The sequence below is a fragment of the Mauremys mutica genome, chromosome 6 (genome assembly GCF_020497125.1).
Source record: "Mauremys mutica isolate MM-2020 ecotype Southern chromosome 6, ASM2049712v1, whole genome shotgun sequence".
In the NCBI taxonomy this organism is placed as follows: domain Eukaryota; kingdom Metazoa; phylum Chordata; order Testudines; family Geoemydidae; genus Mauremys; species Mauremys mutica.
In genome coordinates this window covers 84,126,248-84,151,770 of record NC_059077.1, presented here as the reverse complement: position 1 = coordinate 84,151,770, position 25,523 = coordinate 84,126,248, and the positions used below count along the sequence as shown (strand labels likewise).

General features: G+C 40.6%; 1 protein-coding gene across 7 annotated transcripts in view; it reads left to right on the top strand.

Moving 5' to 3' along the window:
- The window catches only part of ERCC6L2 (ERCC excision repair 6 like 2), a 173,655-nt gene that overhangs the window by 86,925 nt on the left and 61,207 nt on the right, over positions 1-25,523 (top strand). For 4 of the 7 annotated variants that reach the window (XM_045020538.1, XM_045020536.1, XM_045020543.1 and 1 more), the window contains one exon: positions 8,581-10,247. In XM_045020538.1, the coding sequence (XP_044876473.1) occupies positions 8,581-9,544 (964 nt within the window). In that variant the 3' untranslated portion in view covers positions 9,545-10,247. Of the gene's footprint in view, positions 1-8,580; positions 10,248-13,772; positions 16,808-25,523 lie in introns of those variants that run through there. The other 3 variants (XM_045020537.1, XM_045020539.1, XM_045020540.1) reach the window with 2 other exon arrangements.

Here is a 25,523-nt window from a genome sequence, read left to right as displayed (position 1 = left end):
ATCAGGAAAGGATTTTGGTCCATTTTGCTTTGGTTTAGAGCAGTGGTTCTCAATCTGCAGCCAGCAGGCTGCTTGTGGCCCAGTCAGCATACAGTTGCAGCCCATGTGACATCCTCAGGGCCATACAGATATTACATATATTGTGTGGGTGTGGCCCACATAACATATAGTGAGCAGCATATGTGGCCTACTGTGGTAAATAGGTTGAGAACCACAGTTTAGACACTGTGCAGTATGTGCAATTAGAATCTTGTTTTTTATGGGTCCAGTTGTGCAGTTGTTAGTCAGAACTCTCAGCAATTTAAATGGGAGTTTTGCCTGATTAAGGACTACAGATGTGGCCCCTCAAGTCATGTGGCCATACACAACTGTATTTTCCTTAATCTGAAAAAAGCAGATCAGTACCCTCCTACCTTCCTCACAAGGGTGTTAAGACTCAGTGAATATTCTCAGATAAAAACTATTAATGTGGAGTTGAGGATGAAAGTGCTTATTAGTACATTTAAAATTTTAAAAATTCCTGGATTTAATTAATCTCAAAACAAACATTATAAACCCATGAAATTAAGGGTTAAGGTTAGATTTAAAAGAAATCCAAACATTGTTAAAGGATGGGAAAGCAATATTTATGCAATTATAATTGATACATATTTTGTGCCGGGTGTCTCAGATTAGAAGAAACTGACTTTTAAAATGTATTTGATTTTTTTTTTTCATATTTTTAATGCTGTCACTACTAGGTAGATTTAAGATTGTTTGGGTACTTCTACGCATTTAGATTCTCTGACGTTTTAACTCAGACTAAGTGCTTCGGGAGGATGCAATATATTCTTCATACATTACAAAAAAGTTGAATCCCTGCTTTAAGTGCAAAGCTCACCTCTTCCTTAACTATGGAAACACTCCTAGTGCATCCAGAATTTGTGAAGTAGTTTGAAATCTTAGGTAGTAGGTTTTATATAAGTTGTTTACTTAAAGAACACACAGTTTGTCTTGCTTTTAAATCGACAAAGAGGGTAGTAACTTGTTGATATGTGAAAAGTTGGTCTTTACTAGCAAAAATTGTATTGAAATGATATTTTTAGCAGTCCTTTAACTTTGAAAAGCCTGAATTTCACTTATTCCAAAATAGAGATGAAATGTTTAAAGATTTTACTTATTACTTATTACAGTGCCCTTATTACAGTGACTTGCATCCGAAGAAGTGGGTATTCACCCACGAAAGCTCATGCTGCAAACCGTCTGTTAGTCTATAAGGTGCCACAGGATTCTTTGCTGCTTCTAGCTAGGACTGTAACTCTCTTTAAATAAGTAAACACTTATTTTTTTAAAAACTCATTATGGAACAAACAGTCATGTTGACAAGAGATTGAAGTTCTAATTTTTGGAAAATGCAGTGTTACCTGTTACCTATTTTAGGGAAGTGAATATTTAAAACCATTCAAAAATGTGCAAGGTGTTGTGATTTGTTGTCTGTCAGGTGTAGTTTATGACTTGGCTGTGAAAATGTACTTAAGGAAAAATTCATTCTGTTTTTTTATCAGATACAGGAAGTTCTTTTTTAAAATTTTTTATTTAAATCTGAACAGTGTTTATTTTACAAATGGAATTTTGGCAAGTGATGAATCTATAATGTGTTTAACAGCAGGTGCCAGCGTGTGGGAGGGAAGGAAGGTGTAGTCTTCTCCTTGAGGGGGTGAGGCTTTGAAAGATTTCCCTTTTCCTGCTAATTTGAGAATGTACCCAGACAGTAGTCTATTTCACTGCCAATCAGGATGTATAAAATAAATGACTTGCTGAAAATCAGAATTTTGGACTTTAAACAAATCTGATATTCCAATTCTTGTTGAAACTTAAATGGGAATTTACAGCCATCAGTCTTGAGGCTGAGCTCAAATGGAACCACCCGCAAACCATTTCAACATGTTGAATCAACATGTCATGCATTACATATCTCTGCAGATGTCATCCTAGCAGGATTCATGGTATGTGCACTGTACAGTACTGCAGCTTATTTTATTAAATTGTATAAAATTAGATTTTATAGCGTGGATTGAAGACTGGCTACTGGTATTATCCAGATTTAGTCTCTTTCACCTGAGGGATTGTACAGGGACTAAAACGTTTGTTTTTTGTTGTTTTTTTAAACACAGATTCAAGTTTTCAAAACAGGATATTTTTCTTTACTGCTTCTTCCCCACCCTCCCACATCTCTCTCGCTCCCCCTGCAAATCCCCAGTTTGGAAAAAGACTCATTCTTGTTCATTCTCTCTCTCTCTTCCCCCCCCCCTCATCCCCCACTCCACTCCACCCTGTCCCTCCTCACTATTTAATACTAATTAGCAACATTTAAATTATAATAGTGCAGAGAAAGAGGAACATTGTAGCAGATGGCAAGAACTGCAGAGGAGAAAGTTCTCATAGTAACAATGGTCAAAGAGCATGCAGGAATCGAAAGGAATAGGCCACTGCTAACTAAGCAAGGCGCTGAGAGAGAGATTTTATGAAATCAGCTGAAGCAAGTGCATTTTAGAAACAAGGAGGTCAATATCAGATTGGATCCTGAAATAAGTGGGGAGCCAGTAAAATTGTTTGAGGATGTACTTGTAATCAAACTGTTTTCTCCATGGAAGAAGGGATACAGCATCCTTCTGTAAATGTTGGAGTCTGGATAGCTGCTACTGGGAGAGGCCCATGACATATACCTAACGATATTAAAACAGATGCTGTTGTAGATGTTCAAAATATGTTAACTTCTGAATTCTGTTTTTAACAGAAACAGACTGGTTCACTGTCCACACTGAATAGTAGATTATCTACATAGTGGTTAAAACAAAACAAAAACACCCTGCTGATCTGAAATTGGAAGCTTGGTCTGAATTATTTAAAGGTCTTTCCCAATAATTTGAAAATGAGCCTACGTGGATTGACATTTTTAAAATATATTTGATAAATGTATAGTGAGTTTTTAAATACACCCTACCCATGGGATTCTTTGCAGTTATATGCAAAATGCACAGTGTATGTAACTCTTAAGAATATTTTAATACAGATTTTTTTTCACTAAATCTCTTCATATTAGTTTTGTACTTCTAAAAATTGATCGTTTTTTATGGGTGTGAGAGAGGAGAGGAAAAAGTGGAGCAGCTGAATATTTGGATAAACTATTTATTTAGATTGGGAAAGCTCTATCTTTTTTAGAGAGTTAAAGTGAAGTGTCAGAGTATCACTTATATAGTCTCGCTTGATAGTGATACTACATCTTCAGATTTTTAACAGCCTTGAAAATGGATTTAGAAATGATTAATAAGCAAAACAGCCTTATTTCATGTAAAATTAGAGCCAGGGCCTCTTAGTTCCTGTGTTTTAACCTTCCATTTAGAATGGTGCCAATATCTGTGGACAGAAATCTGAAAATATGAAATTTTGCAGCCAAATATTCAACCAAAGCTGAGAGTGGCTGGAAATAATCTTGGGGAAAACAGTAGCTGGTTGCAAACAGACTTGTGTGAGATGCTGCAGCTACATGCTGGAAACTCTCAAGCTTTTATTGAAAAGAGGCCCAACTGTGGGGATGGGGAAGGGAAAACAGGAGTGTTGGCTGCATTTAGTACTCAGCTAGGAGAAAAGATGACCTCTTTACAAACCTGCTGCATTTTATAGAAAGTGTTTAGTCTAAAAGAACCAACAGCAATATGTTTGAGACTCAAGGTCTAGTCTGGTACAATCATATTCTTGAAGATTGTTTTCAGTTTTAAATGGCTGGAGATTTCAACTTTCTAAAGGTATACACCAAAGTGACTGACTTGCCAATGAGTTAGATATAGGTAATGCAGTGGACATATGCTCATTTATGACTCCCTCACAATCTAGGCCATTAGAACGTATTCTGTGTGATGTTTTTATTGTTAAGGTAAATTTGGCTGAGAAGTCAGGGTTAAGTGCTATCTTTCTTTTAAAATTGCCCACAGGACCCCTAACTTCAACATGAATAGCCATCAAAGACTGGGCAAAGGGAACTTAGTATGTATTCTGAAGCATGGCAATCTTGATAGTTCTGCACTTTGCTAGAAGCATGCTCTGGCAAAGGCCCCGGGGCCCCCAGGAACCACCACCTGCAGCGCAGCAAAGCTAAGGCAGGCTTCCTGCCCACCCTTGCTCCGCACTGCTCCTGGAAGTGGCCGGTAGCACATCCGTGCAGCCCCTTGGGAGGAGGGTCTCCGTGCACTGTCCCCAGCCTGAGCGCTGACTCCACAGCTCCCATTGGCCGGGAACTGCAGCCAATGGGAGCTGTGGGAGCGGTGCCTGCAGGCAACAGCACACAGAGACCTCCTGGGCTCCCTGCCTAGGAGCCACTGCTAGAGAGGTGTGCTGGCCACTTTCGGGAGCTACCCGAGGTAAGCACTGACCCCTTGGCCCCTTCCTGCACCCCAACCCCCTGCCCCAGCCTAGAGCCTGCACCCCACACCTCCTTCTGCACCCAAACTCCTTCCCAGAGCCTGCACTCTGTACCCCCACCCTCACCCAAACTCCCTCCCAGAGCCCGCACCCCCCCCCGCACCCAAACTCCTTCCCAGAGCCTGCACCCTGCATCCCCTGCCGCACGCAAACTCCCTCCCATACCTGCACACACACCCCCGCACCCACACTCTCTCCCAGAGCCCGAACCCTTAAACCCTCCACCACCACCCAAACTCACCCAATCCTACTGGGCAGTCATGTGGAAGCCCTGGCCGTGCCAGAAGAGTGCACCAGCAGCGCAGCCTGCAGATCACTGGGCACCAGCCAGCACAGGCGCAGCACTGCCCAAATGTCAGGTGGACCGTATCCACACGGGCGCAGCTTGTGCATGGATGTGGGCCCATTGACTGTTCTGCTCTGCAGCCTGGAATTGCCGTCAGCAGGTCTGACCACACTGCAGCTGCAGTATTAAGTATGCTAGTTTAAGGTTAAACCCTCCCATTTTCTGAGCCTCATTTTAGAAAATTAAGATGTGGAAGGTTTAATGGCATGGAGAATCTTAGGGAATTCCCAAGGCAAAATAGTTTACGTGGGGGTGGGGGGGAAGAAGGAATGTTTCAGGAGAAAAAAATAGTTGGGTCCCATGGGCTTTAAAGTACATTGGAAGAGTGGATATCAGAATTTAAAGCTGAATTGACTAAAATATAGCTATATTAGTGAATAAAAATATTCAAGATGTCTGATGCTTTGGATTTCTAAATAATACTTAGGAGACTGAATGGATAGGGGATTGGAAGTAGAATAATGGAGTTTTTCACCTCATTCTTTTGCTTCAAGTTCAATGCAGAGTGGTACTGACAGTAAGTTACTTTCTATTATACTATCTACACGAAATGGACTAATGATCTCCTTGCAGTGCCAAAAGAGTCAAGTATCCATGTCCCCAAAATACTCTGATTGGCACCCTTGTGGGCAGTCTCAGTGGATAGGCCGAAGATTGAATGGTGGGTATGGGCACTGTACTATTTGTCATTCGTAAAGATGGTCCCTCCAGTTTAGGGTTGATACACATTGTTTGAGCAGCCTGTGGAAAGCACGCAATGTTGCTGTCTGTGGAAAATATTACGTGTTCAACCAGGCTAAGTATAAACCTTAGAAAGTACATGTAAACTCTCTCTACTTTGTGTGTATGCTACCACTCAAACCATTTTCACTATTCCCACCACTCAAGCTTGAGCTGTCTATTGTCTAACAATAGAGGGATAGAAGGAAGAAAATGAGTATGACATCAATTATGCCTGTGAATCTTTCATAGGTATCAGCAAACTAGATTACTAGATAAGCCTAGAAAAATCCTTGTTGCTACTTTGCACTATAGTACATCGGGAGAACTATTTTATCAGTAAGTGTTTCTTACTTCAGAATCCCTACTGTAGTTTTAGAAATAAAATAAAAAAGCATGTAAGAACAATAAGTCGTGGCAGATGTAACTTCCTAGATAGAATGTGCCCAGCTTTTTGTTGTGCCTCACAAATTATGTACGGCATGTCAATACCTGCTCGCCTGAAGTTTTCTCTTGAATTCATAACATGTTTTAACTTTACTGCAGGATATTTAGCTTTAAAATATTTTATATGCAGCTTTCCTTCCAAAATAGCTTGTTGTCTTGAAACGTTATATATACTTTTTAATTAATGTTCCTGTTGCACACAACTTGGTCATCAGCAGCCGCTTAGATTGCAGAGGAGATTGAATCCCGTGGCTTTTCCTTATGGTTTCTGTAAATACAAGATTTTAAAGTTTCTCTATTCCTCCACTGTCTAAGGTGGTAAAACTGTGTGAAAGTATAGACAAGTGTTGGTGAGAATAGGAAGTTCCTTACCAAAAAAAAATTACTTATTTTTTACAAGACATTAATAGCCAAGTTGTTACTGTAGCCAGGTAAGCTCAGAGTTCAGCAGTCCATAAATACTAGATTAATTCTTTGCAATGTGTCCATTATTACCATGATTTAGGATTTCCATGGCCTTTGGTACTTATAGGTTTATTTAAGTCAAATTGTTTAAAGTATTGTATCCAAAACAAGCATAGGCTGGCCTTAAAGGTTCACAATGTTCTAAGATAACTTAATTTTGAAAAAAGATTTTGTTTATAACATCAATTTTTATGTCTGAAAATTCAGTATAAAGATTTTGTCTTATATTCTCAATACATACTTCTAATAGCATGGATGGTTTTTGTTCTAATTTGGTAAGATCTTTCACCCAAGCTCCCCTCCATCAGACCAGATAGCATTTCAGTATGAATTACTGAGTGCACAAATGGGTTTATCTCTTTCTATTGTTCTTTAAATGAGTAAAAATAAATATCCAGTTTAGGATACTTTTCACTTTTCGAGCTCTGTTAATGAATTGCCCAAACATTGGACTTAATGTTTTGTTTTTAGAACTATATGTATGTCTCCTGCCTTATCACCATACAGTATATTTTATCAAATTATAATCTAGTTTTAGTTCTCTCTCCTTCGCTCTCATGAGGGGAGGAATTTAAGTAAGGTAGATATCAAACCATAAACTATTTATACCCTTACCAATATCTAGCAAAATGTTATCCCACTTCCTCTCCCAAATTAACTGTGAATGTTAAAATCCAAGCATTGAAAGAAACTCATTGCTAAAGGAACATTTCAGTAATTTCTGGATAGCCCAATGATTCTCCATGAGCTGCAGCCCAACATTTTAAGAGTTGTGAGAAGTTCCTAATGGGCCTCTGTATCTGAGCTTGCTCTCTGTTCCCAGAGCTGAACTCTCTCAGAAGCCTGCAAAAATGGCTGCTTACCATCTGCACCCAAAGGAGTTGAGCTAGTTTCAAGCTTTAGTTCCAAGGATCAAATCTATAGCAAATGTATTACATGTGTCCGGTTTAGTCAGAGACCTTTTTAATATTCGAGATTTTAAGTTACTCTCTGTTCTGGAATTGGGCGGAAGAACATAGCAGTGTGTTATTGTAGCACTCGATATCGGAGCCAGTGACAGTGTAGTATTAGAACTCTCATCTGTACATGTTAAGAGCCTGCCAGGAACATTTTACTCCCAAGTTTAATGTGACACATGGTGGTATGCCATAAATTATGCCTTCAACTTTTCAAGTGAGATTATTTTTTTAAATGATTTTGGTTCAGTGGGTGTTAGGCACTTTTGAAAATCCCACTAGGTGCCTTTATGAATCTTCAGTGTCTAAATACCTTTAAAAATCTGGCCCTTACGTGCCTAAAAGTAAGTCTATGCTACAAGCACTACAGTGATGTAGCTGCAGCAGTGTGCTGTGGACACTTGCTTCAGTGACAGGAGGAGTTTTTCCAGCAGTGTAATAAATCCACCCCCTTGAGAGGCAGTAGCTAGGTTGACAGAAGGATTCTTCTGGCGACCTCGTGATGTGTACACTGTGTCTTAAGCTGGCTTAACAACATCTCTCAAGGATGTGCATTTTTCATACCCCTGAATGATTTAGTTAGGTCGATCTACATTTTAGATATAGGACTGGGCCTCAGTCCCATTGCCTTTCAATAAAGTTTAGGCTCCTGAGTGCCTAAGTCACTTTTTAAAATTGGACTACTAAGGGCTTGTCTGCACGTGGGGGAAATGTTCTCTCCAGCATTGTGATTTCTAAAATGCACTAATGTGTTGTGCATTAATTGGTCCCTGTAGACCCTGTAGCATGCTGGTGCATGCTAAAGTTTCCATAGTGTGGTTTCACCTAGAGCTGTTTCAAACAGCGCTGAGTTAAGGCACACCAGCAGGGTCTACGGGACCTATTAATCAGCAACACGTTAGTGCACTTTGGAAAGCACGCCCATGTAGAGCTTATTACCCCACCATGATGTAGACAAGACCTGTGTCACTTTGGCAACTTTGAATATTTTGCTCTTGGTCTTTTCCTTGCAATTGAAATCAGAACTAGTACTGTTACCAATAAGGGTATGACTTTCAGTTCTCTTCTAGGTTTGTGTTATATAAGCCAATTAAACTGAATGAATTGATTGTATCTTTATTTTATACTCTGTGCCTTTTTAAAAAAATTTAAGACAAGATAATTGTTTTTCTTTATTGTTGGCTATAGGAAACAGTTTGAAGAAATGGTATCCCACTTTAACATGGCTTCAGTTGAAGAACTTGCAGAATATATTGCAAAAGCCACTTCAGAAGCACGACAGAAAATGTTGAGAGATTTTTATGCTAGAAAGTATCCAGAGTTAGAGGACCTATTTCCAGTCAAAGTTCCAGTACATGTTTCAGATGGGTGTGAGGAAGAAGAGGTGTATACAAGTCGTCGTAGAAAGAGAAGAGCCATGATAAAATGTGGACAATCAAGGTCTGGTCCTTCAGCTAAAGATCCTCCCTTCGTGACTGCAGAAATATGTAGCCAAAAAAGACACAAAGGAGAAGCAAAACAGTTTCACAATGATTTCTGCATACAGGATGCTGTGTGCCTTAATTCAAAAGATAAACAGTTGTCCACTGTCAATACCCAAAATAGCATCAGTGGGAGAAACAGTCAACCATTCAAAGATTTTATGGCAACTGACTCAGTAAGCAGTAAATCAGAAATAATTGAAGTGTGCTCTGTAAATATCACTAAAGGACAGCAGGACTCAGAGGGGACAGAATCTCCAAGAAAAAGATCCCTGTCTCAGTCAGAAAACAGAGAGAGAGAAACTCAGACTTACAAGAAAAACTCTTTTGTAGACTTACTAGGAGACACCTCTGTTCTCAATGACCTCTTCAAAAGTAATGGAAACAGGCCTACAGAGCTGCCAAGATCTCTTTCAGGGCCTGCAGAAAAAGCAAAAGAACGACCAAAAGACTTCTGGGATGTACTGGATGAGCAGAATGATGAGAGTCTCAGAAAGCTCACAGACATGGCAGTCATAGAGGAGTTGTGTGAAAGAGCACCTCCTGTTGCTTTGACAAAAAAGAAAGAAGTTCATGAAAGTTCTCTTTGGAAACAAAATGATAATTTTTTATGGAAAAAATATAATCTAAGTGATTCAGATGAGTCTACATCTGGTGCACACACCTTTTGATGTCTAGATATGAATGACTGATCTTAAAGCTCAGGTAATAAATTCATCAGTTGCACAAATACAGCTTAGGAAAATTTACTGGTGTTAGTAGTATACATTATGGGACAGCATTCCATTATATCTTATTGTGACCATTGGCCTTGGGGCATACTGTAAGATATTCTAACCTATGTTTTTGTGCAATAAGCAAGACGGAAATAGTGGTGGTGTAAATGTAGGATCTTAGTGTAATTTAAACCCTGGCCTTGTTTGTAATCATAAGGGGGCCCATATTTGTTGTGACTTGAGTGGACTCATACTAGGGATTCTGCTGTGATCATAGAGGCATAAAACCAAACAAGATATGTGTTACTTCAATAGTACAACACTGCAGGGCATGACTTACGGTTTACTAATCCATATCTTTAAGTCAAATGCTGTCTTCACAGCTACTGCAATCCATGAGTATAGGTACACATTAGCTCTGTCACATCCTACTGTGATTTAACTCATGCTAATTTTAAATTGCACCTTTTTTAATCACTTGAGTTGTTTTCTTTTGGATTCTGATGTGCCTAAAGTTAAATGTAGCTCTGGGTATTTTTCCCTCTTGTTGAAATATGGGAGGCTCAGGCGGTCACTCTGCCAGCAGTCCCTCTAATGCTGTGTGGGTGGATCCCAGCAATCTCAAATAAGACTGCTATTAAAGAAGGTTGTTTTTTAATCAGAGCTTCGCATATATGTTTTAAATTATAATTAGAGAATTTTTGAGGACTGAATAACTAAGATAATGGAATTTGGAGCCTTTCACTCTTGCATGTCATTTATTGAAACTAGTCACTCACCCGTGCAAAATAAGTTGGAGGCCTCGCTTATGATTCCTCGTATTTCTCTGGTGGGCAAGTACCCATATCACAAAAACCTTCTTCATTGCCGTGGTCTCCAGGTAGTTAAGATAGTCAGCTAATATCACAAGCGGGGATACTTTTTTTTTTCCACTCAAGTTTTTTTCAGCCCATTTCATAATGAAGTTCAAGACAAATCGTTGCATCCGATGAAGTGAGTATTCACCCACGAAAGCTCATGCTCCAATACATCCGTTAGCCTATAAGGTGCCACAAGACTCTTTGCTGCTTTTTAAGACAAATCCAGTTATTTTCAATATCCCAGGTTTAGTGTTGTCTCTTAGTTTATTCTAACATTTGAGTGTCTAATATGAAAATTAATTGATGGGAAAATAACTTAGATCAAATATGGGTATTTTATAATGCAGGGGTGGGGGGAGATAGTTCTTTCAATCCAAAAAATAATTTGGTTTACATTTTTGTAAGAATTGTGCTCTGAAAAGAATAAATGTTTCATATACAATACTAAGTTGTACACATTTATGTACAACATGAACAAGATATTTAGAAAAGGGGACATGCAATTATATGTGCAGCTGGCTTGTTAGAGGTGTACTTTGTTACTTGCATGTGCAGTTACTGTGATTGCACTTGTAATGAGTGTATGCATATTGCAGCATGTGCAATTGCCTGTACCTATTTATAAAAATGTGGCCCTAAAAACTGGTATCAATATTCACACTTAAAACACAGTTGTGGTTACTTTTACTGTAGAACTTACATTTCTGTTGAAGTAGTTCGGTTATTGAAATGAAGTCACTGCCTATAGTACAGTAGCTTGATCCAAAATGGCTGTTAACAAAGCAGTTTAATTGCACTCAAGCCTCAATAGATGAGCTGAAGAATTACATAGTCTAGAGGCTCCTGGAAAGAATTTATGGTATTGTAGTAGCGACACAGGAGTGGGATTCAGATGTGATTTCTGTTTTCATGTCTGCCACACATTCTGTGACAACTTGGGCAAGTCACTGAATCTCTGCACTTCAGTTTTCACATCTCTAAAACAGAGATCTACCTGTGTAATAAATTGTGTTACGTGGGCATGCAGGTCTTTGTTTCCTCACTCAACCATCTCATGCGGATCAGAATTACAAAAGCTTACTAACTCTGTCACATGGGTCAGTAATATGGATTGGAGTCGCTGTTGTTACACCTTCCCTTATTTTGAAAATCAAATGCTAATAAAACATGATACCAACTAGAAAAAACCTATCAACTAATACAACCAATTATAAGAAAAACAAAACAATGTCTTGTATGGAGATCAAGGTAGATGACAAAAGTTGGAATTATTTTGCCTTTTAGTGGTATCTATTAGGGCTGTCAAGCGATTAAATAAATGGTATTCTAGTATTGTTTAACAGTGTGATCAAGCACGGTTCATTTTTTAAATTGTGCGATTCATTTTTTAAAATTTTGGATGTTTTCTACATTTTCAAATATATTGATTTCAATTACAACACAGAATACAAAATGTACAGTACTCTATTTTTATTACAAATATTTGCACTGTAAAAATGATAAACAAAAGAAATAGTATTTTTCAATTCACCTCATACAGGTACTGTAGTGTGATCTCTTTATCATGAAAGTTGAACTTACAAATATAGAATTATGTACAAAAAACCCTGCATTCAAAAATAAAACAATGTAAAACTTTAAAGCCTACTAGTCCAATCAGTCCTATTTCTTGTTCAGCCAGTTACTCAGACAAACAAGTTTGTTTACATTTGCAGAAGATAATGCTGCATGCTTCTTGTTTACAATGTCATCTGAGAGTGAGAGCAAGTGTTTGCATGGCACTGTTGTGCCTGGGGTCGCAAGATATTTACATGCCAGATGCACTAAAGATTCATATGTCCCTTCATGCTTCACCCCCATTCCAGGGGACATGCGTCCATACTGATGACAGATTCTGCTTGATAACCATCCAAAGCATTGTAGACCGACTCATGTTCATTTTCATCATCATGAGTCAGATGCCACCAGCAGAAGGTTGATTTACTTTTTGGTGGTTTGGGTTCTGTAGTTTCCACATCAGTGTGTTGCTCTTTTAAGATTTCTGAAAGCATGCTCCACACCTCATTCCTCTCAAATTTTGGAAGGCACTTTAGATTCTTAAATCTTAAGTTGAGTGCTGTAGCTATCATTAGAAGTGTCACATTGGTGGTATCTTTGCATTTTGTCAAATTTGCAGTGAAAGTGTTCTTAAAATAAACATGTGCTGGGTCATCATCTGAGACTGCTATAACATGAAATATATGGCCAGAATGCGGGTAAAACAGCAGGAGACATACAAGTCTCTCCCAAGGAGTTCAGTCACAAATTTGGTTAACACACATTATTTTTTTAACAAGCGTCATCAGCATAGAAGCATGTCCTCTGGAATGATGGCTAAAGTATGAAGAGCCGTATGAATCTTTAGCGCATCTGGCACATAAATATCTTGCAATGTCAAGTACAACAGTGCCATGTGAATGCCTGTTCTCACTTTCAGGTGACATTGTAATGAAGAAATGGGCAGCATTATCTCCAGTAACTGTAAACAAACATTTCTCTTAGCTGAACAAGAAATAGACGGAGTGGACTTGTAGGCTCTAAAGTTTTACATTGTTTTCTTTTTGAGTGCAGTTACCTAACAAAAAGCCTACATTTGTAAGTTGCGCTTTCATGATAGAGCTTGCACCACAGTACTTGATTGAGGTGAGTTGAAAAATACTGTTTCTTTTGTTTATCATTTTTACAGTGCAAGTATTTGTAATAAATAATATAAAGTGAGCACTGTACACTTTGTATTCTGTGTCGTAATTGAAATAGATACATTTGAAAATGTAGAAAACATCCAAAATATTTAATAAATTTCAATTGGTATTTTATTGTTTAACAGTGCAATTAATCTAATCGCGATTAATTTTTTTGAGTTAATCAAGTGAGTTAACTGCGATTAATCAGCAACCCTAGTATCTATTGATAGCTGTCATTTCTGAATGACTGTGGCTTTCTGATTGTACAGCTGCTGCTACTTCTGAAAACAGCTACTTATATGGTGGCGTGTTTGCTGCTCCTCATAGTTGTCATTATTACTCACAAAGCAGACTTGTGTTTCTTCTGTGCACAAGCACTGTCAACAGTATTTTGGATGTTATCAAGAAACTGAGCCAGTGTTCTCCTTTGTGATCTACTTATGAAAAGTGCTATGTAAGTGCTAGACAGTGGTATTATTTTGTTTGGCTGTCTCTGTTCCTTGTGTTGGACTGACCCCCAGATATGGATAGATATAGCAATTTCCTGCAATATCTTTGTGAGATCTTCCTATATTAAGTGTATGTATCATTGTGGGCCAGGGATGATGTGTAATTCCATGGGAGAGGGTGACGACAGCTCCTCCAGGAACTAAGAACAGCGTGGGATGATTGGGAAAATTCACTCAGGCTTTAACACGTTCAAAGAAGGGCTGCCACCTGGAGAGGCTCACATGTGCTGGTTCAAACTGGATTCTCCAGAGACCAACAGACGAAGGACTTTTGGATAGATGACCTATGTTTAAGGACTCAGGGCCTTCTGTCTGATTCAGTAAGTGGACAGGACCCTCTGTCCAAGGGAGTCCCCAATCCTTCCTAGGAAGGGTTGGAAGGACTTTGGCCCTCCATAAGACTGATGAGTGACCTCTGGTCATCTTTTAGCATGTGTATAGGAAACTTTAGTTTTATATGTTTTCTCTGTAATGCTTTCATCTTCAGAATAAATGTTCTTGCTTATAAAGAGCTGTGAGGTAGCTCATAACTGCTGGCAATTATGTTGTTCATAGCCTTTACAGAGAAAGCAAAGCACACACACTGGCTTGTTTAGGCAGCCTGGCTTGCTGGAGATAAGTGTAGGCAGGGAACTGTACAGTGTGGAAAATCCCCAGAGGGGAGAGGGAGAGACGGCTCTCCACCCAAAAGAGGTGATGGCTTAGGAGCCAGGGACCACAGAGGGGGAATACAAGTGCAATTGCCCCGAACTGTGACAGTTATGACACATGACCTTGGTGAGAATGGTATAGCTGTTGCTGTGGCATATTCTCAGCTCTTTTCTGTTTGGAATTTAATATTCTCTTCCCCTTGCATTGGGGATAATTGTTTTATGCTGTCATAGGGTTTTGGTTTTGGATATTGCTGTTCTAGTTTCCTGACACTTAGCTGTGTCGTAACTACTTCAGGGTTCTGTTTTACTTCAGAAGTTTATTAAATGTTAGCAGTAAGGGGTTTTGTCCTTCACCTCAGGAACTTCTCAACTGGTGAGTCCCATAACACATTGTGAGCTGTTATAATATGCTACGAATGCTAAGTATGGCATAAACCAGCAAGATCAAGCTGTGGCAGTGGAAAATCTGTTTGGTGGGAAAGTACAGTGCACAAGCCACCTACAACTTCAGCTCAGCTAGCTGAGCTGTAGCCAGCTGGCACTGCCCAGGAAGTGGGTTGGGTCAAGACAGTGGTGAAACAAACTTATTCAATACATACCACATTCAGTCTCCATCAGCGGGGTTTCTGTGGAGCTCTGGATAAAGTGCAATAGTGGGGGGAGAGTAATGTGGTACTGCCACCTGCTGCCTAAGAATAAATCCTCTCTGGGGCAGGTGCCTGCATTGGAGTAGGATATGCAGTTTGCCTCTTGCAACCTGAGCCTGTCCAGATTCTCGTTTATGGCAGTATACACCCATATGCCTTTCTGACATGCCACAGGCCGAATATTATGCACAGTTCAGATCCATCTTAGAAGGCTGTGTATTTAAATAGATCTAGTCAGAGCAAAGCCCTATAAATTTCCTGACAATTTTTTATAAAATAATTACATCCAGTTTCTATGACTTCAGTGACTAGCACTTTACATGCAAAATAGCTTCAAATCTCTAACACCCAAATTACCTTCTTAATAATCTGTGCTTAAATGATTCAGAACAGATGACTGCAGGGAATTATGATTAAATGTCAGAATGTGATGCTTCACAATCTAAAGAAAATTGTATATGACCATCATTCATATATATATATTATACCACACTAGGGACATAGTGGTACTCCAAATTTTGTTTTCATTTAAAGTAAACACTCAAAATGTATGTTTTAAATATCTTCTGAATGCTAGTAACATAGTTCTTGAAATCATAGAATATCAGGGTTGGAAGTGACCTCAGGAGGTCATCTAGTCCAAGCCCCTGCTCAAAGCAGGACCAATCCCCAGACAGACTTTTGCCCCAGATCCCTAAATGGCCCCCTCAAGGATTGAACTCTCAACCCTGGGTTTAGCAGGCCAATGCTCAAACCACTGAGCTATCTCCTCCCCCAGTCCAACAACTCCCGCAGGAGGCAAATAAATCAGATCTAAAGTATTGACATGATTGTAGATGAACTTTTTGATCGGCCGGTAGTGCTAATGTAAGAACATTTTGAGATGTTACTAATATACATGTATTCCAGGTGTACACTTAAAATCATGAGAAACAGAAAATGAAAAATTATTCTTTCATTTATATTCCTGTTAGTTCCCAAAGAAGATATGTGAATCTTTGCACTAATGGCTCCATCACCCAGGAGTTGCATTCATTAGATTCTAGGTAAAACATAAAGGTATCTATGATGCTTATTGCACACTGGCCTCCATTGAGGGGGGCAGGGTACAGCAGGACCAGCCCTGGAGGAACTCTGGCAAGCATTTTGCCTTCATGATGATGAATAGCTACTGGTCTATGGATGTAGAATACCTTCGGGAACTCTCTAATGCACGTGAGGACACCATACTCCTAGTACAGTGTAAGCCCTATTGCATGTTTGTCCCACTATGTGGGCCAGTGAGAAGGGAGTTTGGGGCCATGTGAGTCCCCTGCCTGGAGTGCATTGAGACAAGTCCCTGCAGTCCCCAACCTGCATTCTGACAGGTCCCTGTGCTGGGGTGGAGGGTCCTTGTGCGCTCCCCCCACCTTTATGCTAGTAAGGATGGCTGTATGCTCGTGAGAATCTGCCCCATAGGTGTTTCAGCCAAAAGAAGTAGCAAATACAGGATCTGAATACAAATGTCCCACAACAGGTAGCTATGGCCTTCTACATTATTGCCATACTAAGGCTGCAAAATCAAGCTGTCAAAATCAAGGAATGTATAATTAAGATAGTGTTTAACCATAACTCTGCACCTTTGTGCATGTGTCACACACATAGACTATGTTTTAGATCACTTATATTGTTAAATACCATGAGAGGTCATATAAACTGTAATTTCTTATTTAGTCATATCTGAAATACATATTCGAAGTACCCTGCCTTACTATTCTGTACTAGAGCCTCTGCACCTTAGCTAATATAACCTAATAGAACTAAATAAATTGGAGATGAAAACATGATATAAGATTCCTTGGTGGGTTTTTTGCATGTAAAACAAATATTCATGTATGCCTATGTCTGTATGCGATGCATGTCTTCGTGTGTAATAAATGTAAATAAATAAATACTGGATCTGACCATTGATCCATGCGTAGTCCCCTGCCCATGTTGCAGAAAAGATTTCAATACACTATATATGGGGTGGGGGAATTCTTTCTTACCCACAAGTAATCATCTTACACTCGGAAACACATTGACTGAAATTAAATCTAGTGAAAAATTATTTCTCCGGGAGTAGAAAAATTGCTGTATGATAAGCATGTGTCTCAGAGCCCAGTGCTATGGGGTCATGTAATGGAAGACTTTATCATAACGTGTAGCTACAGGAGGCCAGGGTATAAGGCTGCCAAGGGAACCTTAACCCTGAATTTTCTGATGCTTGTAGGCTTTGAAATTTTAAAATTAACACTGTTTTAATAATACCAGGATTTTGCTTTGAATATAGTGTATAAATTGTTTTATGTGAAGAGTAAATGTTATGAAACTGTAAAACCTTGGACACTGAAGCTACACAGCAGCAGTCTGTGAACTGTGGTGGTTTTTGTGGTCTGGATGAGTGCCCACTGGAAAATAAGCTTAAATTTGATCTGGAGCAGATTCCACTTTAGGTCATGGGAAGCTGTTATAGGCTTCACTTTGTCTGTGTGTTAGCCATTATGCACTTACTGTAACTGGATGCCATCTGAAAACTAAAATGGGAAATCTGACTTAAGTACCTGGAGCAAGGAAGCTGCTGTGCTTAACAAATATGATGAAATAGTAACACGTTTAGGCTTTACAAGAAATAGGCATAAGCATAAGTGCCTGATGTGTTTCCATCACCTTTCTGAAACTGCATGCTTTTGCCATTTTTATTGTATCCCCTGGTGTTTTAGATGCAATCTTGAAGGCTTTGAGTTGCTTAGAATTATGATAGCCAATTGGGACACTTGAAGAAGGAGGATTCCCTTACACAGGAAAACAAAAGTAGCCTCAACAGAGGCTTGAATATCCTGTGATTTTGACTTATGCGGGCTTATGGGAAGCAATATTCATCTGTGAGATGGACCCAGGCCCCCCATTTCTCCTCTCATAGTCAAAGATTCCAAGCCCAGAAGGGATCGTTGTGATCATCTAGTCTGACATCCTGTATAAAACACAAGCCATAGAGCTTCCCCAAAATAATTCCTAGAGCAGATCTTTTTAGGAAAATATCCAATATTGATTTAAAAATTGTCAGTGATGGAAAATCCTCTACGACCCTTGATAAATTGCCCCGAAGTTTAATTTTTGTCAGCATTAAAAAATTATACCTTATTTCCAGTCTGAATATGCCTAGATTCAACTGCCAGCCATTGGATCGTGTTAACCTTCCTCTACTTACATTGAAGAGCCTGTTGTTAAATATTTGTTCCCCGTGTAGATATTTATACACTGTAATCAAGTCATCCCTTTTCTTTCTCTTTGTTAGATTAGGAGCTCACTCTATTTAGCTTATCAATGTGAGGCAGGTTTTCTAATCCTTTAATCATTCTCATGGCTCTTCTCTGAACCCTCTCCAATTTATCAACATCCTTCTTGAATTGTGGGCACCAGAACCGGGCACAGCAGGCCAACAGCACTGACAGCAGTGCCAAATACAGACATAAAATAAGCTCTCTCTCAAGTAAGAATAGAGTCGCCTATTCATGAATCCTAGGATCACATTGGCTCTTTTGGCTACAACAGGGGGCAGCGACCTTTGAGAAGTGGTGTGCCAAGTCTTCAGTAATTTAAGATTTCACGTGCTGGTGATAAATTTTACATTTACAGAGGCCCCCCCGACAGAACCCCAGACTGGCAGCTGGCTGAGGGGGGCTGGCGGCAGGGACCCTGGCTGGCATGGGCCGGTGGACAGAACCCCAGACCCGCAGTGGGCTGAGTGGCTCAGCGCACTGCCAGTCTGGGGTTCCGTCTGCCACCCGCGCTGCCAGTCTGGGGTTCTGTCGGCCAGCCCCTGCCAGCTGGGGTCCCGGGTCCCAGCCGCCAGCCCCACTCAGCCCGCGGCTGGCCCAGGGTTCCGTCCATCCAGGCCAGCAGCGGGGGGAGCGAGGCCAGCATCCGGGACCCAACCCCAGACTGGCAGCGCACTGAGCCACTCAGCCTGCCACCGGTCTGGGGTTCCATCCGCCGACCCCACTCAGCCCTCTGCCAGCCTGGGGTCTGTTCATCCAGGCCGGCAGTGGGATAAGCAGCGCCGGCGTCCAGGATCCCAGACTGGCAGCACAGGCGGCAGATGGAACCCCAGACCAGTAGCTCACCGAGCCACAGCCCGCTGCCGGTCGGGGGTTACGTCCATTCAGGCCAGCAGCGGGCTGAGCAGGGCCAGGACTCCGGCTGGCAAGGGGCCGGCAGACGGAACCCCAGAACGGCAGTGGGGGTCCTGGCCGTCAGACCCTTCAGCCCACTGCCGGTCTAGGTTTCTGTTCACCCAGGCAGGCAGCGGGCTGAGTGGCGCCGGCAGCCAGGACCCTGGTTGGCAGCAGTGTGCCAGTAAAAATCGGCTTGCGTGCTGCCTTTGGCATGCGTGCCGTAGGTTGCCGACTCCTGGCCTACAGCATCACACTTGGAGTTTGTGTTCAGCTGATTATCCACTATGATCCCTGAATCTTTTTCAGTCACTGCTTCCTTGGGTAGAGTCTGCATCATGTAAGAGTGGTCTGCATTCTTTGCTTCTAGATGAATACATTTACTTTTAGCTGTACTAAAACACACATTGTTCGCTTGCACCTAGCTTACCAGATGATCCAGATCACTCTGAATCAGTGACCTGTCATAGAATCATAGAAAATTAGGGTTGGAAGAGGCCTCAGGTCGTCATGTAGTCCAACCCCCTGCTCTAAGCAGGACCAGCCCCAACTAAATCATCCCAGCCAGGGCTTAGTCAAACTGGGCCTTAAAAACCTGTAAGGATGGCGATTTCACAACCTCCCTAGGTAACCCATTCCAGTGCTTCACCAGCCTCCTAGCGAAAGTGTTTTCTAATATCCAACCTAGACCTCCCCCACTGCAACTTGAGCCCACTGCTCCTTGTTCTGTCATCTACCACCACTGAGAACAGCCTAGCTCCATCTTCTTTGGAACCCCCCTTGAGGTAGTTGAAGGGTGCTATCAAATCCCCCCTCACTCTTCTCCAGACTAAATAAGCCCAGTTCCCTCAGCCTCTCCTCTTAAATCATATGCCCCAATCATTTTTGTTGTCCTCAGCTGGACTCTCTCCAGTTTGTCCACATCCTTTCTGTAGTGGGGAGGGGAAGCCAAAACTGGACACAATACTCCAATACATATTTACCACTCCCCCAGTTTGTGTCTCATCGGTGATGATTTTTTTTCTTCCACACCCCCCCCCCATTCATAGTGCCTGGGTCCTTTATTGATAGAATTTGTCATCATTTCCCTAATGGCAAGCAAGCTGCTGGCAAATCTTAAAAATGACGTGGTTCTTACTCAAAAAAGTGTTTGACTTTAACAACCTTGTTACTTACAGCCCTTTCTGGAGGTAGGGAGTTTTTTGATCAAATGATAGCAAGCCAAGTCAAGTAGCATTTGACATTCTTCATTGCTCAGACATAAATCAGTTGGACATCAGACCAGGATGTGGTGTGGAGATGGTATTGGTCTCATTGGTCCCTGATAGCATCAGGGCAATTGAGATCGACGTCCACATGAACACCATTAGATTTAACAGAGACTGATACCGTTAGACATAAGGTACTTGCTGATAGGAGCAGATGGACTTGGTACATGGTAGCTCACCTTATTCCTTTTAGATTGTTCTTACACCCTTGCATCCACATGGAGTAATATCTGCATGCAGTCAATTACATGATCAGGGCCCAAATAGAGAGACTTCATTGGCACAAACCAGCTCTTGTTTTAATGAGCAGAGCTATCTGAAGCACTCAGAATGAGGGTGCAGACCCATTTGTTTTTGTAGGTGGGCATATACATAAATAAATCCAAACTTCCATAGATGCATAAAAATAATTTATTCACTGATACTCATTTATTTGTAGGAGCGCATTAGTTGTCTGTTAACCTACACCACAAGAAAATGTCTTAAAGTAGGATTATCCCTGTGTGTATTTTCCTGTTAGAGTATGACATATTATACCGAGGGGTATTATATAAAGCAGTAAATATTAGTTCCAGTGCACTGAGGATATGTATATACATTTTTTTTGTCATGAATAAGATTTGTATATATAAAAGCTGGAATCTAAACTGGCTGAAAAGGAAGAGCTTGATCGTCACAGAAACTACTACTACTATTTATAACCTTCAAATATTACAAATAGGTACCCTTTGTCTTGGAAATCTGTGATTATCATCTGGGCAGGTTTGGAAGTAAAGAGCAACTTGGGGATTTAGTGTTTACAGGATTATGGCAGAGTGGAATGTGGGCAGCTTCCACTGGTACGTTCCTGCATGATTGCAATTGAGGTATTGGTTACGTGGAATCTGTAATAGCATCACTGTAAAAGGAAATGGTTTCATGGTGGTTATCACCTCATCTCCTTAATACAGATCAACTGCGAGGAGGAGGATGGCTCTTTTCATCATTGTTTTCAGGTGAAAAGTTTTCACAGTTACTTATTTCTCAACTAATTTGGTCACTGGGGGTATGCAGGTTCTCTCCCCTTCCCCCTTCAATATAATAGGTATATCTCCAATTATTATTATATCTCCTAGAACTGGAAGGGACCTTGAAAGGTCATCGAGTCCAGCCCCCTGCCTTCACTAGCAGGACCAAGTACTGATTTTTTGCCCCAAATCCCTAAGTGGCTCCCTCAAAGATTGAACTCAGAATTCTGGGTTTAGCAGGCCAATGCTCAAACCACTGAGCTATCCCTCCCCCCAAAAGATACCAATAATCCCCATCGATTTATAGTTGTATCCTGATTGGGAAGAATAGGACTCTGGTGAACTAATAAGAAATCTGACCCTGCCTACACTACAAATACAGCTGTGCAGGGAACCTGTTTACAACCATGTTGTCACTGACCCCTGTTACGAATATAATGTGTGTAAATCTGATGATTTTCTAAGCTTGATTTGTAGTATAAACTGGATCTTAACCATGTTTTGCAAACTGAACCCATTCTTGTAAACAGATTTGGGAGCAACCATGTTGTAAGCAGATTCTTTGAGTATTCTCATATGTGGTTAAAAGAAAGGGAAAGGGGAAAAACAGTAGGGAAGCATTACTGCAGAGAGGACTTGTGCTTTCTGTTACTCCTGATGATTGGAAATGATAGAACTGTCAGTAATAATGCAGAAAGGGCAGAAGTGTTCAATAAATACTTCTGTCTTTAGGTAAAAGCCAAGTGATGATGAAGTATTTTCCATTTCAACAGTCACTCAGGAGGATGTTAAACGGGAGCTACAGACATTTGTAAACCAGCAGATCTGAATAACTTGTAGCCAAGAGTTTTAAAAGAACAGGCTGAGGCACTCTTTGTACTATTAGTGTTGATAAATCTTGGAATGCTGGGCAAGTTCCCGAGGACTGCAGGAAAGTAGTTATAGGCTTGACCTGATACTGATCCCAGGTCCTAGAAGAGCTGATGTAGGACTCAAAGAATTAAAGGAGGATAATCTGCTTGATGCCAATCAGCATGGGTTTATGAAAAGTAGGTCCTATAAAACTAACTTAATGTGTTTTTGATGAGTTTACAAATTTGATTGATAAAGGTATTAGTGTTTATGTAATAAACTTCTGTAAGGCATTTGACTTGGTGCCACATGATATCCTGATTGAGACACTACAATGATACAAATCTATGCAGCATAAATTAAATAGATTAAAAACTTTCTAATGATAAGTTTCAAAGTTTAATTATAAACAGAGAATCATCAAGATAGGTGTATTTCTAGTGGGGGAACCACAGGAATCGGTTCTTGGTCCTACACCATTTAACATTTTTATCAATGACTTGGAAGAGAAAACAAAAACATTATTGACAAAGTTTGCAACTGTCTAGGAGACTGGGGAATGGTAAATAATTAAGAGGACAGATCACTGCTCCTGAGCAATGTAGATTACTTGGTAAGCTGGACGTATGCAAACAACATGTGTTTCAATAAGGCCAAATGTAGAGTCATTAATCTAGGAACCAAGAATGTGGTCCATACTTGCACAATGGGGGACTGTACCCTTGGATATATAAACAAAGGAATATCAAGTACTAGTAGAGGCTATATTTCCTCTGTATTGGTACTGGTGCGACTGCTACTGTGGAAAACTGTAACCAGTTGTGGTGTACTGATGTACACAATTCAAGAAGGATGTTCAGAAATTTGAGAGGTTTCAGAGAAGGGCCATGAAAATGATTGAAGGACTGAAAAACATGCTGTATAATCAAAGATTCAAGGAGCTCTATTTAGCTTATCAAAGAGAAGGCTAATGGATGACTTACGTTTATAGTACACACTGAATCCCTAGAGAAAACTGATAATAGTAGGTTTGTCAGTCTGGCAGAGGGCGGTATAACAAGATCCAATGGCTGGAAGCAGAAAGGCTAGAAATAAGCAACTTTTTTACTGTAAGGGTAATTACCCATTGGACCAATTTACCCATGGACTGTTGTGGATTCTCCATCACTGGATATTTTTAAATCACAGTTGGATGAAGACCTGGGATCCTGAGATTTCAGATACAGGAATCCTGAGCTCTAGTCCAAGTTCTAGAAGCATGTGCTCTAGTGGCTACTGACCATTCTGCCTTGTTTCTGCCAGCCTGTGTTTGTCCCCCTCTTCTCTTAACCCCCAGCCTGTCCCACTCTTCCTTTGCTCCTCTTGGCCTCAGACTGTACCCTCTATCCTGCCTCTGTCTCACCCTTTTGTATTCAAGCTAGTCAGGTGGCTTTCTCCATTTCTTCTGCCTTCTTTCTGTGTTGCCCAAAGATCTCTGAGCACTGGGGATGTAGAACAGAGAGTTTCCCTGCTTTCAATTCTGGTGTCACAGCAACTCTTGACTGCCAAGAGGAAAAATTTCCGGAAAAGTCCTTCACAGCCCCTGGATTGGAGGAGTATGCTCATTTGCTCTGTGGGAATGGTTTATATGCAGTTTGGTCAGCACGGCAGAGTTGTGTGGGGATAGAGCACAATCAGTGCAGATGGAATTTTCAGAGAATTTAGCTGCCAGCCTCTAACAACCCTCTACTAAGCACATGCAGACTGAAATTATTAGAGGTTTATAACTTGGCAAAATGTGGGCAACTTTTCACAAGGATAGCAAAAGGCACATTCCTTGAGAGGAGGGTACCCACTTGCCAATTTTCAAATCCTGCTCTGAAGCATAGAGGCACTATAGGTCCTCAGTGAAATGGTTGCATGAAATTTTATCAAGGCAAGAACAAGGTAGCTCTACTTTAACTTCATATTTGGCAACAGCTGGCCTGTTTTCACTGAAATTGCCCAGAAAAATTCAACCAAGCATGGAAAATTTCAGTGTTAACGATTGGAGTTTATCAAAGTTATAAGCAACAGAAGGCAGGGTCTTATCATGGAAAGTGTTAAGCAACCTTAACTATAGCTGGAGGTCCTGGCACTCATTATCTGGGTTTGTGTGTGTATATTTTTATATACACTTCTATATGTATGCATAATTATATATGGTGTCATGTGGTAGCATACATATCATTTGCTGAGTTTGGGACGGTCTTATTACTGATCCGTGACAAACAATTCTGATGCATGAGACTTCCTCCCCTGCTGAACACTATGAAGCTAGCACTTTGCATAGACCAGCACAAAGAATATGTTGGGGGTTAGCTAAGACAGGAGCAAGGACTTGACCTGCTCAACAAATAAGTGGCATACATTGGCCACAAACCCCTAAGTAAGGAATCACAGGTGTTAAATCCTGGAGCTGGAATTATAGATGTGGAATAGCAGCTATGGAAAAGGTTGTTGTGTGTGTGTGTGTGAGAGTGAGTGTGTGTGTGTGTGTGTGTGTAATCGATCTTCACCAATCATACCACTTGCTTTGGAGAGAAAGGGATGTGAATTTTGTGTGTAATATACTTATGATCATTCTGTTTTATTTCATTGTATTACTCTGGGAAATAAATTTTGAAGTATTCATTTGATTTTATTTTAACTAAACAAGTTGCAACAGAACCAACATTATTGTCAGAGGGGGAAAAAATTGTCTCCCCTCATCGCCCCTACACTAAAGGAAGCTTTAACAATTACATTTGGACTAGCAGCTTCTCCTCTTAAAAGCTGTGTTTAGATGGTGAAGGCCTTTTGTGATTTCTCTTCAGCATGGTATGTACATACTGTAGTAATCCATTTTTTCATCGGCTTGTTGCTAACAATGAGCCACCTAAGCTCTGAAAACCTCCCTCTGCTGTTAGTTATAGAAGAATGCTTAAAGGATTTAAAGATGTCAGTCTTCATCTTGTTTTTTAGGAGGAGGGTGTGTGTGTGTGTGTGTGTGTGTCTCAGAGAGAGAGAGAGAGAGATGGAGTTCAGCTATTACACTGTGTGTGGTCTGAGGTTATTTCTCATTTCATGAAATGCACGCTTCATTCCTGGCTCAAGCAAAACTTGTGCGTCACTGAATAAGTCCCTTATCCACTTTCCAAAACACTGAAGAGATTTGAAAGGGCTCTGTGGGTGGACTGCTACTATCAGCAAAAGCAAATAAGC